Source organism: Perognathus longimembris, chromosome 4 (assembly GCF_023159225.1).
Source record: "Perognathus longimembris pacificus isolate PPM17 chromosome 4, ASM2315922v1, whole genome shotgun sequence".
Classification (NCBI taxonomy): domain Eukaryota; kingdom Metazoa; phylum Chordata; class Mammalia; order Rodentia; family Heteromyidae; genus Perognathus; species Perognathus longimembris.
Window position 1 is genome coordinate 57,017,615 of NC_063164.1, and position 27,260 is coordinate 57,044,874.

Consider the following 27,260-nt stretch of genomic DNA (forward strand, 5'->3'; position numbering starts at 1 on the left):
AAATTCAAGGATGAAACAGATTCACTATTGAATTCTCTTAGTTTTCTAAAGACAAATGAAACATAAGTCTTCCTCAAACTATTGTGTAAAACGGAAGTACAGAAACTTTCTAAACTCCCTCTAGGGAGACTTTATTTCCTCCACACTGAAACCAGGAAAGATCAAGACAGAAAAAGAAAGGTAAAGTCCAATTTCCTTGATGAGAATAGAAACAAAAATTCTCAATAAAATACCTGCAAACTTTTAGCAACACATTCACAGATAATAATCTACCATAAAGTTTGTTTCATTCTGTAGATGCAAGGATGGTTCGATATATGCAAAAAGCATAATATAGCACAAAATAGTACCAGGAATAGAATTTATATTATCAGCTTAGGAGGTGCAAAAAGAGCTTTGACAAAATTCAATTCCTTTCATGATAAATGTTTGTAGAAACTAGGAGTAAAAGGATCAGAGCTCAACATAATGAAGTCTATCTATGAAAAGCTTATGGCAGTATCTTGCAAAAGGGTGAAGAAAAAAACTAAAAAAAAATTCTTCTAAAATCAAGAAAAAGAAAAGGATGTTCATTCTTCCTTATTTGTACTGAACATCCTATCAATAAATATTAAACAAATTAAACTCTTAGCCAGAGGAAAAAGGCAAGAGCAAGAAATAAAAGTGATACAAGTGGGAAAGTAAGAAGTCAAGTTATTCCTATTCTATTGGTAAGTAATATTGTCCTCTACATAAAATCCTTAAAATCTCAACCAAAACCCACTTAATTTGAATAAACACTTTCAGCAAAGTAGTATACAAATCAGCAACTTTTTGGTGGACCAATAATGAACATACTGAGAAAGAAATCAGCAAAAAAAAAATCTCATTTTAATGATTTGAAAAAATTAAAATACACAAGAATAAACTCAATCAAGAAGGTGAAAGACTTTCAAAATGAAATCTATGAAATATCAAAGAAACTTAAGGTATGGAAAGTTGGACAGGTAGAATTAATAATGTAAAAATTGCCATACTACAGAAAGTGATCTACAAATTCAATGAAATATCAAAAGTCTAGTGATTTTTTTACAGAAATGGAAAAAAAGTCCTAAAATTCATATGGATGAATAAAAGACTCCAAGTTTTCAAAGCAATTTTGAACAAAAAGAGTATTTCAATACCTGATTTCAAATTTTACTGCAGAGCCATGAGGCAAAATCACCATGGTATTGGCACAAAATTAGAAACATAGATTAATGGAGTAGAACAGAGGATCCAGAAATAAACCTAAACAGTTTGATTCTCCAGGGAAAAAGAGAGGATGTTGGGAGAGAACTGAATATGATTAAAGCACAGTATATCCATTTATACCTTGATATAATAAATGTTTGCCAATAAAATGTTTTAGAAGAAAAAACATCACATATTGGAGGAATAAAATAGTCTGTTAAGACAATGTTGAAAAAACTGTAAAAGTTATAGCCTCAAGTAGATGACTAAGGCTTGATCCTTATCTCGAGCTCTCCAAGAATCTGTACAAACTGAATCAAAATCCTTAATATATGGTCTGAAAGTTTAAAACTTCTACAAGAATAAATAGAGCAGACATTTTAATATGCAGGTATAGGCAATGATTTTTTGAATTATAACACTAATTGCTCAGGGAACAATAGCAAGAATTTATATATAAATAATTTTTTTCAGTACTGGGGCTTGGACTCAGGGCCTGAGCACTATAGTCCCTGGCTTCTTTTTGCTCAAGGCTAACACTCTACCACTTGAGCCACAGCTCCACTTTTTCGGTTTATTTGGTCCTGAGGAATTAAGCCTAGGGCTTCATGCATGCAAGGCAAGCACTCTACTGCTAACCCATATTCCTAGCCCAGATTGTATAAAATTTAAATCTTTTGCTCATAGTCAAGGAAATGATGACCAGGAAGAAGAGATGGTTTACAGAAAGGGAGAAAACCTTGGCCAGGTATTTGTCTAGCAATGGGGTTGCTCTCTGGAATATATAGAGATCTTTAAAAAATTAAAGAACAAAACAATAAATAATCAAATCACTAAATGGGTAGAGGAGCTGCAAACATGGTCCTCCACAGAAGCACAAATAGCCAAAAGTACATGAAAAAAATGTTCATCATCCTTAGTCATCAGAGAATGTTAATCAAAAATGTATTGAGATGCCATACCACCCCGTGAGAATGGCTTTCATCTGAGAAATCCAAACAGCAACCAATAATGTTGAGGATCTATGTCATACACTCTTGATAGTGGGAATGTCACAGACAACCCATTATCACTGTGAAATCACATAAATACTCTTCAAAATTCTAAGTAAATTAACCACATTAGACCACATATTATATTATGCCATATAACCTAAGCATTCCATTCATGAGTTAGTCAGCATACAATGCAAGTCATTTTTTTTTTAATCATGTCACTACTCACAATAGCCAAGTCATAGAATCAGACCAGGCACTCATCATTGAATGAATGGATATAAAAACTGATATATATACATAAGCCCATAATATAAGAAGTGATATAAGGTGGATTCAGAGAGATGAATATCAAATGCTTTTATGGTATATAAGTGATCTAAGCTAAAAGCAACAATAAAAACTACAAGAAAGTAGATGGGGAATATTTGGGATGAAAATATGGAGGCGAAGAGAGGGAGGACAAGAGTGGAAAAAGGGATGATATCTTTAATATATGGCATAGTCATGTATTAAAATTTTCACAATATAATGTATTGTTTTGTACCATTAACATACACATTCATAAGAACATGTGCCAAAAAAGAAGTAAAGGAAGGAAACAAGAAAGGAAGGAAGAAAAAATAGGGAAGAAAGAAGGCAGGAAGAAGGAAGGAAAGATGGAAGGAAACACATCTAAAATAGGTGCTTAAAAAAGCACATAGTCCTCTCATCATATCTGAAAACTTGGAAAAATAATTAAATTAATACCTACAGGGGTTGTAATAAAGGATTGAAATGAATTCTTGAATGAATTTATACTGCAACCAATATTGCTGTGTTTAAAATTTAGTATTGTCATCATCATCATTGATGCTGTAATTGCTATTGTTTCTACTTGAATATGAAGACTTCACTCCTGGTTTAATTGTCCTCTGAGAGATCTCTATAGCCCTTAGTCTTCTCTTGTAATTTTTAAAGGTAATTAAGAATCCTAAATTTAAATTTTTTCACAGCTTGTGGCAAAGTTTTCCACCGTGAGAGGCATCCAGTGAAATTGTTTGCAGTATACAAATTCAACATATCCTGTGAATACAAGTCTTGCGCTTACTAGGGGATATAAAGTCAAGTACAATTAAACATCAATGCTTACTTAGTGTCATAAATCTTACTCAGTGTGTGTCTGAGCTTTTTGGCTACACTTTGAACAAAAAAAATTCTTCAGTTTCCTGTAAAACAAGGATGGAGGATGCATTGTGTGTGTGAAGTTTGCTCATGGATGGGAATAACTGCACAGATGGTCTGGAAGCAAACTGTGGTCCACTTTTAAGCATCTGCCACTCAGAAAACCCATAGTTCACTGGGAACAGGCACAGTAGCTAAGAAAGGAAGGGACCCATCTGCTGATCATTCTTCAGGTGGAAAACTGCCTGGAAAGGCTCAAATCTTCGACAAATAAGAAACCCTCAAAACCACAAACCGCCCCAAGCTCTGCAGGATCTAAAAATTCCTTCCCGGGATTCCAAAAAGTGGTAATCTCACAAGATCTCTGAAGTGGCAGCCAAAACACTTGGTTATTACCATTGCAAAATATCCAGGAAGAAGGCAAGTTTAGCTCCACTAAATTCTGGCATATTCTTAAAAATTATAAAGCCTTCCATTGTGCAAAGGAAATTTTGGAGATGGAGTATATTTACCTGGTGTGGAGAAGAAAATCTCTTCTCATATGTCAATCTACTTCCTTCTAAGGAAAACCGGAATCCTTTTCTTCTTATACTGTCTTCAGATTCTGATTTTCGAACTACCTCTTCCTTCTCTTCTTCCCCAGACTGTTCTTTCTGTTTCTTCTTCTTTCTTCTGTTTTTCAGCTCTTTTTCACTCTTGGAGCTCAACTTGGATGCTACCGAGGAGCTTTCGGAGAAAATTCCTATTCCGCCAGCTCCACTGAAATCTCTAGACTCAGCAGAGGCTGCAGCTGCTGCTGCCTACAAGAAAAAAGTAACAACGAGCTTCATATAAACTAAAAAAAATGTTATAGGTTTATAGATTCATTTACCTTTCATATGCTGAATACAACCTTGGAAAAAGTCTTGATTTTGTTTTGAAGTGCTGCGTGTGTTTCACACCAGTGACATAATGAAAACCTGCATGTGGTTGTCCCACACTCTACTCACCCAAACCGGGCCCTCAATATCATCAAGCTTTTGTTGGTCAGTCATGGAGCTTGAACTCTGGGCCTGGGTGCTGTCCCTGGCTTCTTCAGCTCAAGGCTAGTACTCTACCACTTTGAGCCACAGAACCACTTTTGATTTTCTGTTAGTTAATTGGAGATAATAGTCTCATGACTTTCCTGCCAGGGCTGGCTTTGAACGATAATCCTCAGATCTCAGCCTCCTTAATTGCTAGGATTACAGGTGTGAGCCACCAACATTGATCTTGAATAATATCTTAAGAAGGGAAAGAACTGAAGACATTCTCTATTGCCCTTGGATATGCTTTGGTTCATGACCACTCATACTTGACAAGGAATTTTAGTGACAGACTGAGTAAGTGAATTTCATTTACCCAAGTGTTTATTTTATAGAACTTTTTTTGCTGTTTACTTTTATATTGAGTATTTCACTACTCAATTTATGCACAGCAAAGACATATTACAGATTGTGTATTATGGACTCCTAGATCCTGGCATCGGTGTATAAATTAGAAAAAAATTCAGTTTTCAAAACAAACATAGTGTTGTTACCTCCTCAGAACACTTGACTTGATTGGCCTGTGATACTTGCTTCAGAGATGCCAGTTTAAAGGAGAAGACTCATCAAACATCCAAGACCAAAATAAGCAATTGGATTACTTAATGTCATCAAGTAAAAGTAATATAATTAGAGTGATGTATATTTTATTTTGAGGACTCACCAAGTCCTCAATATATTTACAGTATAAGAGGCAAAGTGATTTTAATGACTTTTTGATGTAAGCCACAAACCTGCATTTGAGCCCTACATATGGAGGAAAACTGCTACTGTCATTGTTTTAAAGTCTTTTGCCATTCCTGAGTACAAATAACCTTTTTGGTTTGACTCTAGCATTCTGACCTTTTTCCCTTTCAGTGACACTGTAATGGAGAAACAACTATAACTGAATTCCTTTTTCCCAAGAGACTAGGTAAGTATTTCAACTAACGTGGATACCTCTCTACTTTGTGAGCTTCCATAAAAATGAGTGTTAAAGAGTACAAGAAATGTATCCAATGCCTAATGTATGAAACTGTAACCTCTCTGTAACTCAGTTTGATTAAAAAATATATATTAAAAAATTAGTGTTAATAATTTCCTCAAGGGGTCACAAGGGAAAAAAGAAAAGTCAATAAAGCAATTGTACTTCTACATGTTTTGATGTCATTAGTATTGACTGTAAGTAGCAGAATAAAACCATTTTCTCCTCTCAACCAACAAAGTCCTAATATTAGCCACACACACATCTAATGTATTTCTAATGTCAACAGTTAGGTCAGAGAATTAGAGAAATAAAACATAAGATCTTTAGGTTTGCTAACAATACCTGAGCTTCTTCTTGCTGCTTTTTAAGCTGTTCAAGCATCTGCTGAAATTCTGCCTCTTTCTGTTCTGCCTCTTCCAGTGTAGCTTGATTCTGCTCCTCATAGGCCATGGCCACCACAGCCAGAATCAAATTTATAAGGTAGAATGAGCCCAAGAAAATGACTAGCACAAAAAATATCATATATGTCTTCCCAGCAGCACGTAGTGTCTGTAAAAACAGAAGAGGCATTTTAATAAATATTTTATATAGGACTTTACAAGCTCACACTCTAAGCAATAAAGTTTTCTATAGCAATTCTCTTGTTCCCTGTATTTCACACTTCCCAGAAGAATCATTATGTCTGTTCTTACCAGTTGATAAAGGTTTTCCCAGAAGTCTTGAGTCATGAGACGAAATAGGGACAAGAAGGCCCAGCTAAATGTGTCAAAGCTTGTGTAGCCATAGTTGGGGTTTCGACCAGCCTTCACACAAATGTATCCTTCTGGACACTGGCTGTAATTAGGTTACAGAAAAGAGGGAAAGTCAATGTCTTTTAGTCTGCTAGTTAGTTTTTTCATTTTTATAGATGTCAATCTATTTTCTGTGAGTACTAACTAGGAAAGCTTTATGTAGTACTTGACCCTACAGCATTTTGACAGGCATAGGTAAATAACATAATCTATGGATTTCATTTCATAGATCCTCTAGGGTCCTCATTTATAACGTTATTTTTGTCAAATGTAAAAGCAATAATACACCGATTTACTTATTCTGAGACTTATGGACCTGTGTCAGATTTCCCCTGAAGATGTTCTGAAGCAGAAGCATAAGTAAATGTGTGTCAGTGTAGAGAGATGATGTGGAGGCTGGAAGTGTGACAAGGAGGACAGACGGCAACACTGTGCAAAAGGGATTTCATAGAATAATGTACAGATGAAGCAAGCTTCACTTCAGCTGTGCCTGATGCTTCTGGGCTGAATGATTTTAGGCAAATTTCCTAATGTTGCTAGCTTTCAGTACCTAATATGTAGAATGGAGTAATAGAATTTGCCTCAAACATTTGCAATAATTGAACAAGACACTGTACAGAAAGCATTTAGAATAATCCAGACAAAGAATTCAAATATATGTTATAATCACATATTTTGTAATGTATAGATAAATGCAGAACATTTTTATCATAGGAGACGAACACAGAGGGCATTAGCACTGGGAATTGCTACAGGTGTCACTAATTTCCATGTTAACATCCACAGAAAAACATTAGACTTTACGGTTCTGAATCTTTCCAAGCAGTGAAAGGTAATTTTTTTCTCTGCATATTATTAGGATTTGGTTTCATATAACAATGTTGTAATTGCAAATGTTAGCATGATGTCATTCATAATAAATAAAATCGTATAGTAACTATATATTTATTAATACATTTAAGCAATGACTATTATTTATTACATACAAATCAAGGCAAGGAGCAATGATATTAGACAGCAAAATCTATGCAGATTGTGGGCAATACTCTTTAGTGCACTTTACCAAACTAGATTTGACATACATTACCATACTGATATTATTTTTGAAATCTTAAATCACAGATATCCAATTAACACAAAACACTATACTAGTGTAACTGCATTCTTATGAATTCTGTAAGCTTAAACTTCTAATGTATTAGCAATGCTTTCCTCTCTAATTTGGAAGTTTAGATGTGACCTAATATAGAAAAATGCTTTCTACATATGAGTATGCGAAGGAGGTGAGAATCCACACTTATCCTAGCTATTTTGAGAGTCAGCACAAAGGGGAATTTGTAGAGGAGTGAGTGGGGACTGTAAGGTGGGACGTCAGGTTATTGAAGCTGACTGTAAGAGGGACTAAGAACCAATAGGAAACACAACTTACCCTGCGTCTGAGCTGTTACCACAAAGCAGAGCATCATTTTGCCCTTCCAAAAAATAAAAGTGACCTATTTAAAGAGCAAGGGATAGTAAGAGTCATTTAAAAGGCTTTAAAATGTCATCACCACTGTATTTAGCTAGCAAAGCTTACCCATGTGTTCAACTTTAATAAAATGGACAAAATAATTGATATAAATGCAAACTGTTTAGGAAACTTCAAGAAACAGCTGTAAAATAAGGATGCTTGCTTAATATAAAGCGAGAAAGACAGAAGTCTTGTTGCTTTTAAGTGCTTCCAAGCAAATGAAAGGTTACTTTACTAATGCTTTTTGCCTGGACTTAAAATAAATCCAGATAGATTTTTTTTCCCCCTGCCAAATTTCACTTAATTTCTTGTGAGACCTGGGCTTAGGTGTTGTTCCTTCTTATGATGTTTGGGGATTTGTTTTGTTTTGTTTTGTTTTGTTTTTGCCAGTTCTGGGGCTTGGACTGAGGGCCTGAGCACTGTCCCTGGCTTCTTTTTTGCTCAACGCCAGTACTCTACCACTTGAGCCACACTGCCACTTCTGGCTTTTTCCATATATGTGTTACTGGGGAATCAAACCTAAGGCTTCATGTATGGGAAACAAGCACTCTACCACTAGGACATATTCCCATCCCTGGTTGGGGATTTTTGCTTGATTTCTCTCTTTTAAATGAACCAAATAAACATTTTTTCATGGAAATATGTGTTGTCTAAATTTATCTAGTTAAATTATGTTTTAACATGTGACTTTAATAAGTTGGAAAAAATTCTTTAGGAAGTATAAATATATAAAGCCATGCATATTTATATATTTGCAAACAAAACTCCCCATGCAGATAAACACATTGATGAGAACTTCTCTTAAAATTATTATGTTGACATTTAAGACTACTTGGAGCACTATAGTCAAAAGTTACTCTAAGGAGCCAGGTATGGTGAGGTATGCTTTCAAATCTAGACACTCAAGAGATAGAAATTGAGGGCTGGGGATATAGCCTAGTGGCAAGAGTGCCTGCCTCGGATACACGAGGCCCTAGGTTCGATTCCCCAGCACCACATATACGGAAAACGGCCAGAAGCCGCGCTGTGGCTCAAGTGGCGGAGTGCTAGCCTTGAGCGGGAAGAAGCCAGGGACGGTGCTCAGGCCCTGAGTCCAAGGCCCAGGACTGGCCAAAAAAAAAAAGAGATAGAAATTGAGAGGACTAAAGTCTGAAATTGGCTCTTGGTAAAAACATGAGTCCCTAGGGCATGAATAAGCCTAAGCAGCACAGCAACTACTTGGCAAGCACAAGGCCCTGAGTTCAAATCTCCATACTGCTAAAAAGGAATAGAAGAGCTATTCTAACATATTTTTGTAGAAAAATCATGATTCTGTATGAAAATTTAGACCCATTTGTGAAAACATGCATCACAAATAATCCTTGGCGTTTATAGATTTAAATTCAAGTTTATTAGTATGACACCAAAGCTATATGTGTATATTTTACCTGTAGAATATTTAAGGATTTTTTTATCTCTTAATCCAGAAGTATTTACTAAACATAAAATGATAAATAATGAAAAACAATTTCGAAGATTTGATTGTCTAAATAATTAAAATTACTTTGACATCAAAAAGAAACAATAAGATGAAAAACATGTTGAAAAATATACTTGCCAAAAGAAAAGACAAAATGCTAATATACTTGGTAAATTAAACATGTAAATTTCTCCAAAATATTTTCACTGGACAAAATATTGGATAAAATTATCAACAGATAATTCATATTATATGAAATATATAACTTGTTAATGGTATTACAAGTTTTAATTTTTGCACTAATAGTTAAGAAACAAGAAAAAGAGCAATTGAGTACATTTTCCTTCTATCAAAAGACTTAAAATATAGATGTAGTGAATATTTCTCAGAGTTGGGCAGGAGGAAGTGAGTAGAAACATGAGTAATTTGACACTATATCTCTATGGTCTTAATCTTTATTGACACATTCTCAAAAATGCTATTACTAGAAATCCGTTTGAAGGAAATGATCTGACAAGCAAGCCTGTCAGCATCTGTTATTTGAATATTAGCAGGGTGGGAAGCCTCATAATTAATGGAATGATTTACTTTGTTTATTCTTTTAACCAATAAATCTTATCCTCTCAAGTAAAAATCGTCATCAGAATGTTGTATTTTAAACAATATTATAGTGTGACTAGTGATGTAATTTCATGCACTTCTGAAAGCACTTAGAATATGAAGTATATCTCAAATTATCAATAGAATTTTGCTAGCCTAGAAGTATGCAGAGAGGAAGGGACTTGGGCTTTTAACTAACAGAGGGGCTGGCTTCAGTGAGAAGAGAAATTCATATAACCTTATTCTGATTCCCATGCCTAAAATAAAATAAAATTACATTGGTAAACACAATACAATGACTGATAGCAAATAAACCAAATAGAATACCAGTAATGAAAGACTGAATCAGGATGGTTTAGATTTCTGTTGATTATATATCATAAGTCTATATGCTGAGTCAATCGAACAAGTCCAAATTACTTTCCCTCACATTTCCTCTTCTTAACAACACAATTCAGCATACTTTGCTCAATGGCTCAAACTACTAGGATTTTGTAATGAAAATTAATGAAAACTTTTGAACAATGTCTACCAAATGAATATTTTTGTGTATTCAATGTAATTTCAAACTATCTTCAATACTGGACTAGGAAAAGATAACATGCATTCAAATAATAAGATTTATCACATCAATTGATATATAAGAGGAATAATATACCACTTGATTCCATTATGATATGTTTGATGTTACCCTAAATTAGTTTAAGGCATTTGACTCACATCAAACGAGATAATTTCCACTATATATGTTTTTGATTTTTAAAAAACACAGAAAGGTTAAAGGTCATGTCTTACTTTTATCGTCTATGTATTCATCCCAGTTAAACATGCTCACAGTCCTATTGAATGTGGTGCCATTTCCATCCAATGAATTATTAAAGAACGATGTGATATTTAGTTCAAAGGAAGAATTGTCTGGGGGCCATTGCAAACATTTATTTCTCAGGTTTCCCATGAAGAGCTGCAGCCCAATGAGCGCAAACACGCTCAGACAGAACACAGTGAGAATCATGACGTCAGAGAGCTTCTTTACCGACTGGATCAGGGCCCCCACAATGGTCTTGAGGCCTACAAATAAAATCAGGAGGAAGAATTTGAACATACGATTCATCGGCTACTTTGCCAACAAAAATATCACCAGCTTGTCCTGGAAAATATAAATGTCATGCAAAATGCCAACAGTATTAGTTGAATGTTTGTGATTGAATAAAAACGTTTATGATAAGCCAGCTAGCTGGTGAAAATGAATGACTTGTATGTTTATTGAAAACTGAATGAGAATGAACCAAATGTATTTCTCAACACTCTTTAGAGCAAAGAGATGGTTTTCTTGTTCATGCTTAAACATCAACTTCGTGTAAACATGTCGCTTTCACTTGCAGATGTCTTACTCTCCAACCCATTATTGGTTTTAGAAAAGTTCGTGGGAATAGAATGAGAAATCTGGAAGCCATTGAATTATGAGGTTATATATTTGTGAATTCTAAAGTATGATTTTGGGTTAAAACAAGGAAGACATCTGAAATGTGAGCCCCATGCAGTACTCATGCCACCCATTGCTTTTCATATATCTGCAGTTATAAAGATTACCAGGTTTAGACCTACAGGGTCCAATTTGCAATAGCTTGAGTGTCTCATAATTTATCTTCTATGTAGAAAGCTTGATGTTGCAGGATGCACACCAGGTAGCCTTGTACTGTAAACACCTCATGCAAAATTCGTTAAACTCAAAGGCTGATTTAGAACAATTTGAAAAAAAGCAGCCAGTAAAAAGCCAAGAATAAAGTCCATCCAAAACATGATGTACAAATTCTTGCTTTTTACATAGTTATTTGCAATATGCGACAAGCAATAAAGCTTTTGCAAAAAAAAAAAAAAAAAGCTGTGATTGTAGCAACAATGCAGCTAAAGTCAGCCTCGGTGTTTAACCTAACTCTCACCTGGAATGACTGAAATTGTTTTCAATGCCCGGAGAACTCTGAATGTTCTCAACGCTGAGACATTACCCAGGTCCACAAACTCTGTCACATATCTGTAATAGGGGTCCACACACAAACACAATGACAGAACACAAGAAACAGTTGGAGATATAAGGGCCTACCACCTTATACCACTTTCTTCTTACCTGGGATTACAGAAATAGTTTTCAAAGCTCTCAAGACTCTGAAAGTTCGAAGAGCTGAAACATTGCCTAGGTTTACAAATTCTGTTACATACCTGTAGAATTAAATCAGAGTTATTCAGAATTTTGAGAAATCTAAGCCTATGTTGATCTTTAGTCAAGACCATTTCAACTTCATCGAATTCTACCACCAAATTTCTCATTTAAGAGAGGAATGCCATTGCAATCTCTATTTTTTGGGAAGCTTTATTTCATTACTTTACAGTGCTACTTGAAACCAAGGCTATGTAACTTATTAGAATAGTTCTTAGTTTCTCCAAATGAAACAATTTGATTAGGAGAAAAGATTCCAACTTTATATGATGACTAAGAAAATGCTTGATTTGTCAATAGAAGCCACCATGGAGAAATAGGCTTTCATCAGTGATTTACTTTCTTGGGATAGAAAATGTATGACAATACTTACGCAAATGTAATGACTGTGAAATCCAACCAATTCCATGGGTCCCGTAAAAACGTAAAATCTTCTAAACAAAAGCCTCTTGCAAGTATTTTAATAAGTGATTCAAAAGTATAAATTCCTGTAAAGGTGTACCTAAGAAAAAATAGCCAAGCTCACAATAAAAATTTTATAGGTTCCACATATTTACATTTGTTATTATTATTATTCAATCACATTTGATGCCAAAGGCTGAACTTAAGGCCTCCAACAGGTTTAGTTAAGAATAGCTCCATGTGTACTTTAAGATGCTTTGAACAACAACACAAACAAACAAAAAAACAGAGGATTCTGTATTAGTCTCCTTATGATATGAATAGTACTATTAAAATTTGAAAGTACTATTAAATTCTGAAACATTGGTTATAAAGATATTGACTGTAAATATTATGCTTCTAAATTAATATGTTTAAAGAATTAAAATAATATCTATATATGATGATGCCAAAATAGACTGTGATATTAATCCAAAAATTAATTATGCATTGGCCTTTAATGAAATGTGAGCCTTTAAGAGCCAGGAAATGGGCCAGGTGCTGGAGGTTAATCTTGCATCTTCGATATTTAAAAAGTAGAGATTGGAAGGATCATGGTTTGAAGTCAGTCCAGTCAGGCCACAAGATTCTGTTGAGATTAAATCTAGGTGTGGTGGGTTCCACCCACTATCCTAGTTATGGTGGGAAGCATAAATAGGAGGATTGCAGTCTAGGCTAGCCTGAGCATAAAGCAAGACCCTAGTTCAAAAATAGCCAGAGCCAAAAGGACTAGCTAGAGATGTTGCTCAAGTGGCAGAGTACCTCCATAACAAACAAGAAGTCGCATTTTAAAACCCAAGGACTGGAGGTTGGGAATGTGGCTTAGTGGTGGAATGCTTATCTAACATGCACAAAGCCCTGGGTTCAATTCCTCAACACCACATAAACAGAAAAAGCTGGAAGTGATGCTGTGATCGTTTTGAGCAAAGAGAAGCCAGGGACAGTACTCAGGCCCTGAGTCCCAAGTCCCAGGGCTGGCAAAAACAACAACAATAACAACAACAACAACAAAAACAACCCCAGGACTGCCAAGAAAACTAGATCCAAGAAATGTATATCACTAAGACAGAACTGTGATAGCCTTGAGAAAAGGAATATAAGTTAAGCATAATGTTTATCAGTTAACATTAATAATTACTGACAATTCTTTAGTATAAGACAGACAAGAAAGAAAAGGGCTATACACATTGGCAGATGAACCATTACAGTAAGTTAAGCAACTGAGAGAGCCACTGTGGGCTTTGTCCTAAAGGAAATTAGTGCTTGAAATGAGTTGGGATCGGCTGGGAATATGGCCGAGTGGTAGAGAGCCTCCTATACATGAAGCCCTGGGTTTGATTCCCTAGCACCACATACATAGAAAACTACCAGAAATGGCACTGTTGCTCAAGTGGCAGAGTGCTAGCCTTGAGCAAAAAGAAGCCAGGGACAGTGCTCAGGTCCTGAGCCCAAGGCCCAGGACTGGCAAAATAAATAAATAAATAAATAAATAAATAAATAAATAAATAAATAAATAAAAATGAAATGAGTTGGGATCAATGTCTGGTTTAGTGTAGCTGGCAGGATTTGTTAAACTGATTTAAGTTCATAAGATATTAAAGTCAAAATTGGAAATGTAAATGGTTATTAATATTGAGACATTTAAAATCTTCTACTTACTCCACATTCTTTGTCCAGTCTGGAGGGTTACTCATTGTCATAAATACACAGTTGGTAAGAATAGTGCACATAATAAGCACATTGAATAAAGTAGAAGAATCTTGTTAAGGAAGACAAAGTTCAACAGGAAAACCTCACTTTAATGCACTATCAGACCTTACCACCATGAAGGATAAAACTTCTTTTATTTTACTTCTTTTATTAAGTTACATTTGTTTGTCATGTCTGTAATAACAGTAATTCCATATAGAGAACATTTCCTTCTGGCTAAATCATGGACTACTATGAAGCAATTTACAAAATTTAGTAATTAAGAAGATTTAATGCAATAAAATGAATTAATTGCTGAATAATTTATCAATTTAAATTTTCTTAATGACAGACCACTAATAGAACTGCAAGTTCTGCTTGAAAAATAAACCCGACAAAAATTGCAGAAAAGGAGTTGTGGTTAATTAAATATACTATAATATTGTTCTAAGTGTCACCCTGGAAGAATGACTTATGGTAAGGTCCTTTATAAATGGAGTGCAAAATCTACTGTAATTGTTCATTAAATTTTGAATTGTATGAGGAAGATGTCTGGTGTTAATACTAGCATGTCGTGGGAGTGTCATAAGTCCAAATTACTAATTAACTTTCCTCATTCTTGGTTGACTTAGCTATAGAAGCAAGAAAAAAAATGCTTTTCACATGACTTCTATGAAGACCAAATTAGGGAAAGTTTGCTAAATCTCCTCCACGTCAATATACTTGATATATAGTAGATGCACAACAAATTGCTTCCCTTACTGCCTGAATAATAGAGGAAACCCTATTTATAATGAATATATGGCTGGTTCCATTCTATCCCTCTTTTCCAATGTAGTTCAGCCAATACTCCTTACTTTATTTTATGTTAAAAAGAAAACAGAAAAAATTATTTAAGAAACCAATCAGCAGCTACATAATTGAAATGACTTTCATACTTAATATAAAGCATCCTTTTTTTTTTTTTTTTGGCAGTCCTGGGGCTTGAACTCAGGGCCTGAGCACTGTCCCTAGCTTCTTTTTGCTCAAGTCTAGCAATCTACCATTTGAGCCACACCACCACTTCTGGCTTTTTCTATCTATGTGGTGCTGAGCAATCAAACTCAAGGCTTCATGTATACGAGGTGAGCACTTTACCACTAGGCCATATTCCCAGCCCATAAAGCATCTTTTAATTACACAGAATATCATCCTGCATTCATGTGAATTTTCGTATAATTATGAAAACCCTAGAGATGAAGTAAATGTTATTTATATTCTTTCACACACCATTTTTTGTCACTCCTTCACTTACACAATGGCAAGTTCTGTTCAGTAAGACAATAGAGTGGATTGTGCTGTCTTCATCTAAGGAGGAATTGTCTTAGCACCTGTAACTTGCTTTTATTCACTGAGGTTTTTTTTTTTTTGTATTAAAGGTCCTTGCTTAATTCTCAGCTTACTCAAATGCATCCACACAAAACCAGTTATAAATGAATGTTATGGCATAGCCACGTGAGAACCCTATAATAGAGAGAACACAGTGAAACATGATTTTAAAGAAAAACAGTATTCCTTTTATGTGGAAAACAAACAAAAATAATAAAATAAAAGCTATTTTGCCATCCATACATAAAAGCAGAGGCTCCTCTATATCTGCTGTCTTTCCAGGTTCTTGGAGTCATAGATCCCCTTTGGCAGATGGGCACCACTTTAATTATATGGTCACTAACCACAGTGTTCTTCAACATAGTCCTGTATTTTTCTACTCGGTACCTCCTTCTACACCCCCAAAAGATAATTTCGAATGTTTCACATTTACATTTTTTAAAGTAATCTGTATGTCGTTTTACAAAAGGGTTTCAATTCAACCAGTTTTTTAGTGCAATGCATCTTGATCAGTGTCACCCCTTATGTCAGTCTCCTACTTTTCCTCTAATCTCCACCTCTTCTTACCTGTCCTCTCCTTTCCTAGTTGATGACCCATTTTTTTACTTTACAGTAAAAAAAAGGAGGTATCAGACTCCACTGTCTATTGTCTTTCCTTAAATTTAATAAGCCATTTTTTTGTTGTTGGTCATGGGCTTAAACTTAGGGCCTGAGCACTGTTCCATGGTGTTTTCACTCAAGGCTAGTGCTCCACTTTCAAACAGTGTCACTTCCTTTTTTTTTCTGGTGGCTAATTGGACAAAAGAGTCTCATGGATTTTTCTGCCCAACTGGCTTTGAACTGGGATCCTCAGATCTTAGCCTCCTGAGTAGCTAGGATTATAGGCATGAGCCACCATCACCTGGCTTATATAAGCCTTTCTTTATTGAAACCTATCATTTCCTCTTTTCTATTACAGTAAGGAACTTTTCAATCTCTACACTTATATTCCATACACCTTCTATCTTTCCACAGTACTTCAGCAATCTCTTATCTCTTTTTTTCTCTTATTGTTGGTGCCTTCTATTCTTTTGGCCTCTTCCTATCAACACAGACTTGCTTACTACATCTCTTTTGTCTTGAGAAGTAAAGATTTTTCTCTTAATCCACCTTTCTTAGAGCCATCACTCTCTTCTCCACTCTGAGCCAAAATTTATGAAAGAACTATTCTCTTTCTTGACCTTTTGTATCTATTACATAGTTAACCAATACTTTTTCTGTAGATGAAAAATCTCTATGCTTTGTCCCTGAAAACAGAAAGACAATTTTGAGTTTTGCTTGACTTCCTCTCCAGTTGCACACAGCAGGATAGATCCTCTCCTTTATATTATGTTCTTTTTTTTTTTTTTTTTTTTTTTTTTTTTTTTTTTTTTTTGCTTATACAAGGTCTCAGTTTCCTGGTCTGTTTGTGCCTCTGGAACAATCTTTTCCACATCTTTGAAATGTTGCATTTCCCTTTAAATAAGGAAAGACTATAATATATCTAAGCCATTTTCTTCACTTCACCCTCCTAGAGATCCTCTACAAACATAGCCCCAGGGGCTATTCCTGAACTCACCAATATCAAATGTGGGAATGGCTTCTCTTATAGGGTCTACTTAATTTAACCCATTTTGAATTCTAGAACTGAACTAAAAGTCTTTTCATTTTTATCCTTCTGCTCTGACTGCCTATTGCTCCTTTGATATCTTCATGGCCTGTACAATGTCTCATGATCCTACTAGGAACTTAAAAGAAATCTTGTATTTTTTCTTCTGTCTAAACATCTACATCTAACTGACCAAATGTTGTCAGTTTTTCCAGCAACTATTCAGACACATAATTTCCATTTTAATGTGTCAAAATTCCCATTAAGACTAATACCACTTCCCTTTTTTTTTTTTTTTTTTTTTTTTTGCCAATCCTGGGGCTGGAACTCAGGGCCTGAGCACTGTCCCTGACTTCCTTTTGCTCAAGGCTAGCACTCTACCACTTGAGCCACAGTGTCACTTCTAGCTTTTTCTGTTGATGTGATGCTGAGGAATCAAACGCAGGACTTCATGCATGCTAGGCAAGTACTCTACTGCCAAGCCGCATTTATAGCCTTAACACACCAGTTTAATAATCCTGTACAAACCAGAGCTTTTTGGTGTCTATGTTTGGATCCTTTCAATCCATTCTGCACACTGTGCAAAAATGACCTTTGTAAATGTCATCTGGAGAATTCTGGTACTTCTCCAAAACTCTTAGAATGGTGATCAAATGTCTTAAGACTCAATGTTGTAATAAGAAATCTGGTTTCTGTCTACTTCACTGTTCAAAATAGCACCTGACCTGTTTGGATCTACATGTTGTACATGTAGGAGTGCCTTCAAACACTTCTTCAATAGCCAACCTCACATATATTGTGTGCACAGGCTTCTACATTTTAATGATAGATAAATATAGAATAAACATCATGTAGAAACTTAGAGCTTCATGAGATTTATGCCACATGTTTATCTCGACTATGTTTTCATAATTCTTAAAAGTTGTTCCTATAGTAGTAGAATTTAATTATATACAATAAAGTTTATTCTAATAGTAACAATAGAAGTAATGGTGATTTTATAGTAAGTTATATATAAGAAGTCATTATGCCTGTAATCCTAGCTACTCAAGAGGCTGAGACCTGAGGATCACAGTTCAAAGTCACCTGGAGAGGAAAGCCCTTAAGACTCCCATCTCAAATTAACTACCAGAAAACAGGAAGTGATTCTGTGGCTTAAAGTGGTAGAGCACTACCTTGAGCAAAAAAGATCAAGGACAGTGCCAAGGCCGCGAGTTTAAGATCCATGACTGAAACACACACACACACACACACACACACACACACACACACACACACACAAAGGAAAACATATTTTGCTGATAGAACACACTGAACCAACATGGAACTTCGGATGGCTAACACTAGTAACAAAATTTATACAACCCATGTTATTTTCTAGCCATATATTACAATTTTCAAAAGAGCAGTGTCAAATAGAATGATACTCCCTTAAGAACTAGGTCCATGTAAAATAAAGTGGAAGGAGACTGGCTCTATAAAGCATCAGAGAAAATGTCTTTTAATCTCTTTCTTTATACCAGTTATTAATAAGCACGATTGTTCTGTTGGCTGATGGTCACCTACAAGCTGTCAATTCTAAAATGTTTTCTCTGTGCATGTGGCCAGGAAAACCTCTATCAAGTTGGAAATGAAAGTGGTGGTACAGCCTGTGACTTGGAGCTCTTGGTTGGCCACCTCAAGGCAGGGTGAGACAGCTTGAGCATCAAGGCCATCAACCTGGGTTCAGTGTATTCTGACTAGCTACACAGGCTTCAGCAACTTGTATGGTTCTCAGAGATTCTGTTTTCTTATTCATACCTGGAAGGTAGTGCTAACACTTACATCTCATTCGATATAGTCACTGTCTGCTAAGATAATAACTATCAGTTACTTTTATAATCACTAATAATTTTTTGTTAAACATTTTTTGTAAAGGTGATTAACAGGGGGTTAGAGTTACATAAGTAACTTTTCTTTTTAAACAGTCACCCCTCCCTCATTTTTTCTTGCTTACCCCTCCATGCTCTCCCCACCCACCAAGTTGTAAAGTTCTTTTCCAACATAATGTCTAGTGAGTATCACTGTTGTATTAGTTCATTGTTTGTCCTGCTGTTTTTGTGTTTTCCTTTCCCTTCCACATATCAGATAAGCTTATATACAAGACAAAGGGTACAGAAAGTTAAAACAGAAGAAAAAAATGGAAGTAACTGCATACAGGACATAATAAGAACCCCTTGTTTCCAATTCTTTTTTTTTTTTGTTTTGTTTTTTTTTTGATTTTTTTTTTTTTGGCCAGTCCTGGGCCTTGGACTCAGGGCCTGAGCACTGTCCCTGGCTTCTTCCTGCTCAAGGCTAGCACTCTGCCACTTGAGCCACAGCGCCGCTTCTGGCCGTTTCCTGTATATGTGGTGCTGGGGAATCGAACCTAGGGCCTCGTGTATCCGAGGCAGGCACTCTTGCCACTAGGCTATATCCCCAGCCCTTGTTTCCAATTCTTGGAGTTCATTTTGATATGCTTCATTATATATGGTCCTCTGCATTTAGCGATTAGGCTATTGTGATCTTCTGATAAGAATATCAAATATCATCAACTTATAACTTATTAGACATGAAATGTAAGGTATTTTCAGATCATTATTAAGGATAAAAAAGCATATGCAATTAAAAAAACCTTTTTAATGTTATATGCTATCCAGAGGAGCTGCAGAGAAAATTCAAACTCATCATGTATATATGAAATGAGTTCATATGTATTTATATGTATATGCATGCTATAGGTAGAAAATAGTTTTTTAATATTCTAGTCTCAAAATGGGCCAAAGTAGGACAGATATCTTTCTACACGTCAGTATATAATTCTGATCTATGATGGAAATTCAGTGACTGTCATAAGTAAGATGTTTGATATTTGCAACATTGCATAACTAGGTTGAAACTTTTGAGCACTGAAAGCAAAAGAAAGTGAAATCATTGTTGTATCATTCTCTTTTCTTCAAATTTGTATAGTTATTTACATGAAAAACTATTATTAAAAATTATTACATGGGGCTGGGAATATGGTCTAGTATTTTTTCTACTTTGCAAACCTATGTTTTTCAATCCCACCTCTCCCACTTTATGAACAGTAGGTAGTTAAGCATTAGTTACGTTATTTGGGATCTTTCAGGTCTTTCATAGCATAATCCAATGTCATAACTATAAATAAAAGTTCACATAATGACATCTCCCAGCGTTAAATCTGCAATCCAACTTTTACTTGTGCTTTAAATTTGCATACCTACACAGCCCCTCAACTCCTCTAGTAAATATCTAACAGTTGACTAAAATGCAACACATTCAAAACCTAGCTCTTCAGTTTTCCACCGAATTTTTCCACCCAAAGTTGTCCCAAGCTCTGTTAACAGTAATTTCATTTTTCTTTCTTGGCTAAGAACTTAATGCCACCCACAACTCCTCTCATTTCCTTAAACTGCACATCAAATTGTTCATCAAAGTCTGTCAGTGCTCCCGAAAAATAAATCTAAGCATGATGTTTCTATCATAGTCCACTCTAGTCCTGCAACAAAGTCTCAGAATTTTTAACTAGTCTAGTATCTGCACTGGAAGCCATAAAATCATTGTAAAAACCAGTTACAAGCTACAGTACAGAGTTATATACATTTTGAACTCTACTAGGATCTCTGATCAATTTTTTTAGTATTACTAAAGGATGGAAGGATTAATCTATTTTAGACTGTCAGCCCACATGCCTTTCTTTTTCTTCTGTTTTCACTCTAACACAAGATAGCTGAAATAGAGTATTTCGATTCAGGCAATCAGAGATTTAAATGAATCTAATTTTCTATACTGGAAGAAATTTGTAGATAGGCTTAATCTTAAGTATGTCTTAATACATTCACATGGCCTCCTTAACATTTCATCTTGTATCACTGCAGTCACATTCTGACTTTGACCTGTAGGGATTGAGTTCTTCCATACTGGGAACCAAGGCAAACCTACTGTTTCAAGTTGCACCTGCATTTCTCCAACGTTCATAGCAGAGACTATACTCGAGGGCCAGATTTTCTGGTCTGTAGTCACTCATGTCTTCTAACAGAGTCTTTTCTAGAGAGTCTTAAATTGGGATTCATAATATCCTATGGTTTGGGGATAGAAGAAGGGTAATGATATCAGCTTTTCTAAGATTTCAAAAAAATTATAAACTCAGTATAAATATTTTAATGTATGCTTGCCTGTCTTCCTTCCTTCCTTCCTTCCTTCCTTCCTTCCTTCCTTCCTTCCTTCCTTCCTTCCATCTCCCTCCCTCCCTCCCTCCCTTCCTTCCTTCCTTTCTCCTCCTCCTCTTCCCCATCCTCCCCCCTCCTCCCCCCTCCTCCCCCTCCTCCCCCTCCTCCCCCTCCTCCCCCTCCTCCTCCTCCTCCTCCCCCTCCTCCTCCTCCTCCTCCTCCTCCTCCTCCTCCTCCTCCTCCTCCTCCTCCTCCTCCTCCTCCTCCTCCTCTTCTTCTTTTTCTTCTTCTTCATTGTGGGGCTGGAACTCAGGGCCTGGGCACTGTCCCAGAACACATTTGCTCAAGGCTAGCACGCTACCACTTTTGGCCACAACTGCACTTCTGGTTTTATAATGGTTAATTAAAGATAAGAGTCTCATGGACTTTCCTGTCTGAGCTGGCTTTGAACTGTGATCCTCCGATATCAGCCTCTTAGGTAGCTAGGATTACAAGTATAAGCCATCAGCACTCAGATATGCTTTTTTTTTTTTTTAAATAATGCACTTTCTAAATTTTACTTTATCTTTTTTTCCCTTTTGCTGGCCCTAGGGCTCAAACTCTGGGCCCAGGCTTTGTCTCTGAACTTCTTTTCCCAAGGGAAGCACTCTACCACTTCAGCTACAGAGCCACTTATGGGTTTTTTTGAGTAGTTTATTGAAGGTAAGCATCTCATAGACTTTCCTTCCTGGGCTGGCTTCAAACTGCAATCCTCAGATCTCAGCCTCCGGAACAGCCAAGATTTACAGGTGTGAGCCACTGGCACCAAGCCTACCTTATCATTTTGATAGAGAACAAAATAGATTTTTCTGATCCTTTCAAATCTTCTTTTTATTTTCTTTGTACCTGATTTTGTACGTCTATTGTTTGTTTAATATTATTCTCCAAATGTCTTCTATATGGACTTCATTGGGCCAAGTCTGAATTTTCCACACAATTTCACATATAATTTATGTTCATATGAGGAAATATAGTTACTTTCATCTATAATTTACAGAGATTTGTTCAGTACACAGAATGGAAGTACTGGAAATATATCATCATTTACAACTCAGAAGACCTAAATATAAATCTCAAGTTTACTATTAATTTTTAATGCGAAGTCAAAGTTAGTATTTCTACTTGCATCTGTTTTCCACTTGAAAAGCAGAAGTCAAGAAATCTATTATTTAAAGTAATGCACTGTAAAATTTAAAACTTAAAATATAAATGTCAAATAGAAGCATGCTGAATATCTGTGAAATTTGAGGAAAAGATCCATTGGAGGATATAGGAGCAGTAACAGAATAACTTGATAGTAAATACATGGTTTGTCACATTCTCAGGCAAGCTAAGGGCAACCCAAACAGAAACAAGTGTCTTGTACCAGGCTTACCCCACCTCCTGAATTCCTTACCTAATCTACCTAACCCTTTACCTAATTCAAAATCTTTTCTGTACCTGCTAGTGGTGGTGAAACTCTATATCATAAGTCATAAAGCCAGCCCCTGGGACAACCATGTCATGGAATTCCACTCCATGGCTTCTTCTGGACAACAAAGAAGACTAAGAGTCCTCTCTAACATGTTGTGAAGTTTCGATTTCTCTTTCCTATGTCTGATAAGTGATGAGTACCACTGATCATCACAAGACTGATGCACTCTTCCTGTAAATGTCCCTGCTCAGCACAGACCCATTCCCCTTTGCTTCTGCCGGCTTTCCTAGGGCTGACTCTCAGCCAGACCATAAACCTGGGCCCATAAACATTTCATTCCTACCATGCTATCAAGAAGGAAATCGAATTACAATCTTATATCAAGGTGCCATCAGTTTCATTTCCAAGAAGTAAGACACTTTAATGAGCAAATACAGACATTTGTAATTGTGCATTCACTCGTAGTTTTCAAGTGCTGACAAAAAAAGCAGAACGTAGTGCAATTCAGACCAAAAAACCCACAAAATTATGTAGTTAAGATAATGTGTATATATATGTGTGTGTGTGTGCGCGCGCGCGCATGTGTGTGTGTAGTATATTGGAATAACTAGCTATCTATATGTTGTCGAAATATAAAACCAGTCAAAAATAGTATATGGAAATTGCTATATTATGTAACACTGTAAAATTTTAGCACATAGAAGGAGAACCTAGAAATACAGTTGAAATAATGAACTCTTGGATAGAGCAAGAAATTCAGAAGGAAATGGAGGAGAACAAATGAATGAAGTCATAAGTCAAAGAAAATGAGAATCACACAGATGATGAGAAATTGCTCCACTTACCCATAATCCCATTTTGCAACATGTTAACTGTTAAGAGAAAAAAGAAAGAGCAAATAGCATCTGCCAATCACATATACTTTGAATAAAACTCAATAAAAAGGATATGAATGTACCAAAACCTTAATAGCTAATTTTCTAATAGGGTTGAAGGGAGTTAAAATGTACAGGGCAGAGGTGGCACTGAATCGCGAGATTGCTTTTCCTTTATTCAATACTATAAATGTCTGAAAAAGAAAAACACAGCATGTAAAACATAACTTAGAATATACATTAACCATACTTAAATAGAAAGGTAAGAATATATTTGGAAATATTGCCCTTTAAAATAATGTAATCTACTAATTATCAACATATGACAGGGCTAAAATGCATTTTATCGCTGAGCCCTAGAGCTCTCCTACGTTGAATAAATGACATGAGGATTTTAGGAAAACATAAAGAACTATCTCTGGTCAATGCCAATCCTTAGCTTTTTATCAAGTTTTAATGTGTTTAAAAAACTACATCTATAATTCCCATAAGCCCACAGTTGAGATTTTCATTACTACTGCAGTTATATACTTTTCTCATGATAACTTCAATGTTTTCCAAGGATGTGTTTTGCTAAAACTTGTTTTTTTTTTGTCTATATAAAGCTATAGTAAAGAGAAAGTCTATGATGTGAAGATATGATTACAGCTGCTAAAGATCAGAGTGACTTGTATTGAGATAGAGATAATAAAGAAGAATAGTAAAGAGAAAGTCTATGATGTGAAGATATGATTACAGCTGCTAAAGATCAGAGTGACTTGTATTGAGATAGAGATAATAAAGAAGAATAGGGTATTCCTGCAAATGCAAATACTGAAAAGTATTTTCAAGTATTCAAATTATTGGGAATTATTCTCCCATTTTCACTTTGTATTTCACCATGCTCAAACACTCAAGAGCATCAGATAAATACACACCCAATTTAAGATAAAATGAATATTTGGAAGTGATAGGCGTTTGTCCTTCCTCCATTCCCCACTGCAGAGTGCCTCTTCAATTCTCTGCCTGTCTCAAAAACACCAGTTCAAATGAATGATTCCCAAAAGACATCTAGGTTCACTGATCCATTACCTGCCAGGCCCACCCATATTCTGGTGATATTTTCACAGATAGGAGGAGTCTCATTGCTCTTCACCATCATCTCTGGGACCAGACCAGAGAAAATGGAGGAAATGAAAGAAACTTGGCTAAGAACTCACTTTCTTATTGATATAGAATGGATCCAGGTCCTCCAGGGGCTCTGACACCATCTCTGGAGGAATGTCTCCGTAAATAAATGGAAGGGATTTCCCTGCTTCCAAGTCACTATTTGGCTTTGGGCCATTTTCATCATCTTCATCCTTACGTTCCTGTTTGGGTCTCTTAGCTTTCTCTTCTGCAATGCGTTGTTCAATAGCAGCAAGGGATTCCCTGGTAAAGAAGCGGAAGCTGTCAGGTCCTGGCGGTACCAGCACTGATTGTGCCATCTTTTCATCCTGCTCCTTTAATCACTGTTTAGCTCCTCGCATAAGAAAGTGCTACAGAAATGGGGGTGGAGAGAGAGGGAAAAAAAAGCAATGACTGTTAGGATAAGGGATTATGACAATTCTATGACACAGAACACTGTCATGAAACATAGATAGAGCACTTTACAAAGGAAGCAGTACTTAGCATCCAGGGACTCTCATACATGCATTCATTTGCTTGCACAGGGAGCTATGTTTCACATTCAGTAGGTGTCTATGAGGTAACCGAATGTTGCATTCCCAACATGTTTCAAGTGATCGTGCTTTTTGGAAGGAAAATACCCAATTCAGAGCTTGAAACTAGAGGATACTACTTTGTGCTTGCCGCTTTATTTGTGTGAATATTTTGGCAGCCATCTTTCTAGCATTCTTTCTGAAAATATATCCGACTCAAAACAAGAGATGAAAAAAAAAAAAAAAACCTCACACAAATTATACAACCAGAACTGTGCGAGAATGTTATCCATCTCTCTCCATTGTTTTTCTAGGTCCCCTTGGCCCTCTTTATCACCTTTACAAATTTATTCAAAATCATTACACCAGGGAAAGAGCTTGGGAAATCCCTGAAATGCCAGACTGTAGAAACACAGGTAGATACAGCTTGCAAGCAGGGAATGGGGAAGAGTAAGAGAAGCTGGACTGTGCTTGGAACTGCCTAGGAACTACACAGGAAGAGACCCAGCTCCTGCCAAGCCAGGCAGGAAGTCACTCAAGTCAAAGGTTTGTAGCTTGAACCCCTGACATAGCAACCTGCTGGTAGCTCCTGTAATTGCTTCTTAAATTAACAAATTTGCCATACACGAGGAAATCCCGAAGAAATAGCCCATTTTTTCAAATAGGTCTCATTTTATAAAAATCTAACAGAATAGTCTGAGTATTCATTTCAGAATCTGGATTTGAAAAATTAAATAATGAGTTTAACATAGTTTGTCTTTAAGCAAACATTATTATAATGGGCCACTATGGTAATAACATAAATAAAGTTTTACTGGTATTTGATTGATACAAATTTTATTAAAGTAGGTAATTCACGAGAATACAGCAATCTTTACAGACATATCTCTGATTCAGAGATGTACAAACAATGCACCCAAAACCGCATTCTGAATGCCATCTGTACAAAACAATTTATTCTTTTCTTTAAACAAATAACCCATTTCAACCTCCCACACTATAGAAATGAGAATTGCCTCTGAAATATATAGGAAACATTTTAAGTGTAAAATATGCTAGTATTCACTTTTGTAGTATATACCATATAAAACATATAATAGCATAGATGTTTTACAGTTTCCGTTAGAATTTTTTAAAGTTGATCAGAACCTTTCAGTTTTTAGATTGTTCTCTCAGCATGACAGTACCTCCGAAAAATACCTTATTTTCCTAACCCATCCCTGAAGACCTCGTGCCTAGCAACAGGGAAAAGCACGAAGATGGTCTTTGCCACTCAAGGGAGGAAACTGTCATGCTTGGATGCTCTGCTAGATGAGACATGCTAAAACATGCAGCTACAGCTTCAAAATGAAAGTGGTTCCCCTGCAGATTTCCCCAAGGATTCTACTGTAAAGGTACAGAAGCATCAGAGACAAGCAAAATAGAATATTAAAACATTACCCCTGAAGAATCTTTTACACTCAGAGTTTGGAATTGATAAGCTGGTACCAAGAAGACTGTGGCTAAAATTCCATCGTGCTTTAAAAAAAAATCTTTTTCTTTTTCTTTTTTTTTTTTTCCTTTTTTCTTTAATTCTCCTTCAAAGACCACACCTAACTTCCTGTAAAAGGATTCTGGTAACTGAAGTAGGGACTGGCATTTCCTGTCTGGGACTACAAAATGACATTATTGTAACTACCACTAGAGGGCAGGGAACTGTAAAGAAAACCATCTTTCCTGTATACACAGATATACAGGAAACAGTCCAAAGCTTTCAGTAATCTTAGACCTAAACATTCTGACGTTGCTAATTTTTGCTGTTGATCTCACTAATCATTAATGCTTCTGGTCATATTTTATGTTCTATGCCAGCAATCCATTCAATCAATATAAATCAAGTTAAAGTAAAAAGAAAGGGTTAAAAGTAAAAATCAAATAAAACAGTAAATATATAAATGAAGGTA

General features: G+C 35.9%; 1 protein-coding gene across 1 annotated transcript in view; it reads right to left on the minus strand.

Moving 5' to 3' along the window:
- The window catches only part of LOC125349994 (sodium channel protein type 2 subunit alpha-like), an 84,861-nt gene extending 58,031 nt beyond the window's left edge, over positions 1–26,830 (minus strand). The window contains exons 1-12 of the mRNA XM_048344263.1: positions 26,758–26,830; positions 24,838–25,155; positions 23,714–23,832; positions 14,078–14,167; positions 12,351–12,479; positions 11,703–11,794; positions 10,558–10,830; positions 7,623–7,686; positions 6,095–6,236; positions 5,745–5,951; positions 4,966–4,968; positions 3,884–4,171 (exon numbers count right to left, since the gene is read on the minus strand). Coding sequence (XP_048200220.1) covers positions 3,884–4,171; positions 4,966–4,968; positions 5,745–5,951; positions 6,095–6,236; positions 7,623–7,686; positions 10,558–10,830; positions 11,703–11,794; positions 12,351–12,479; positions 14,078–14,167; positions 23,714–23,832; positions 24,838–25,104 — 1,674 coding nt within the window. The 5' untranslated portion in view covers positions 25,105–25,155; positions 26,758–26,830. The remainder of the gene's footprint in view (positions 1–3,883; positions 4,172–4,965; positions 4,969–5,744; positions 5,952–6,094; positions 6,237–7,622; positions 7,687–10,557; positions 10,831–11,702; positions 11,795–12,350; positions 12,480–14,077; positions 14,168–23,713; positions 23,833–24,837; positions 25,156–26,757) is intronic.
- Positions 26,831–27,260: the final 430 nt, after the last annotated feature.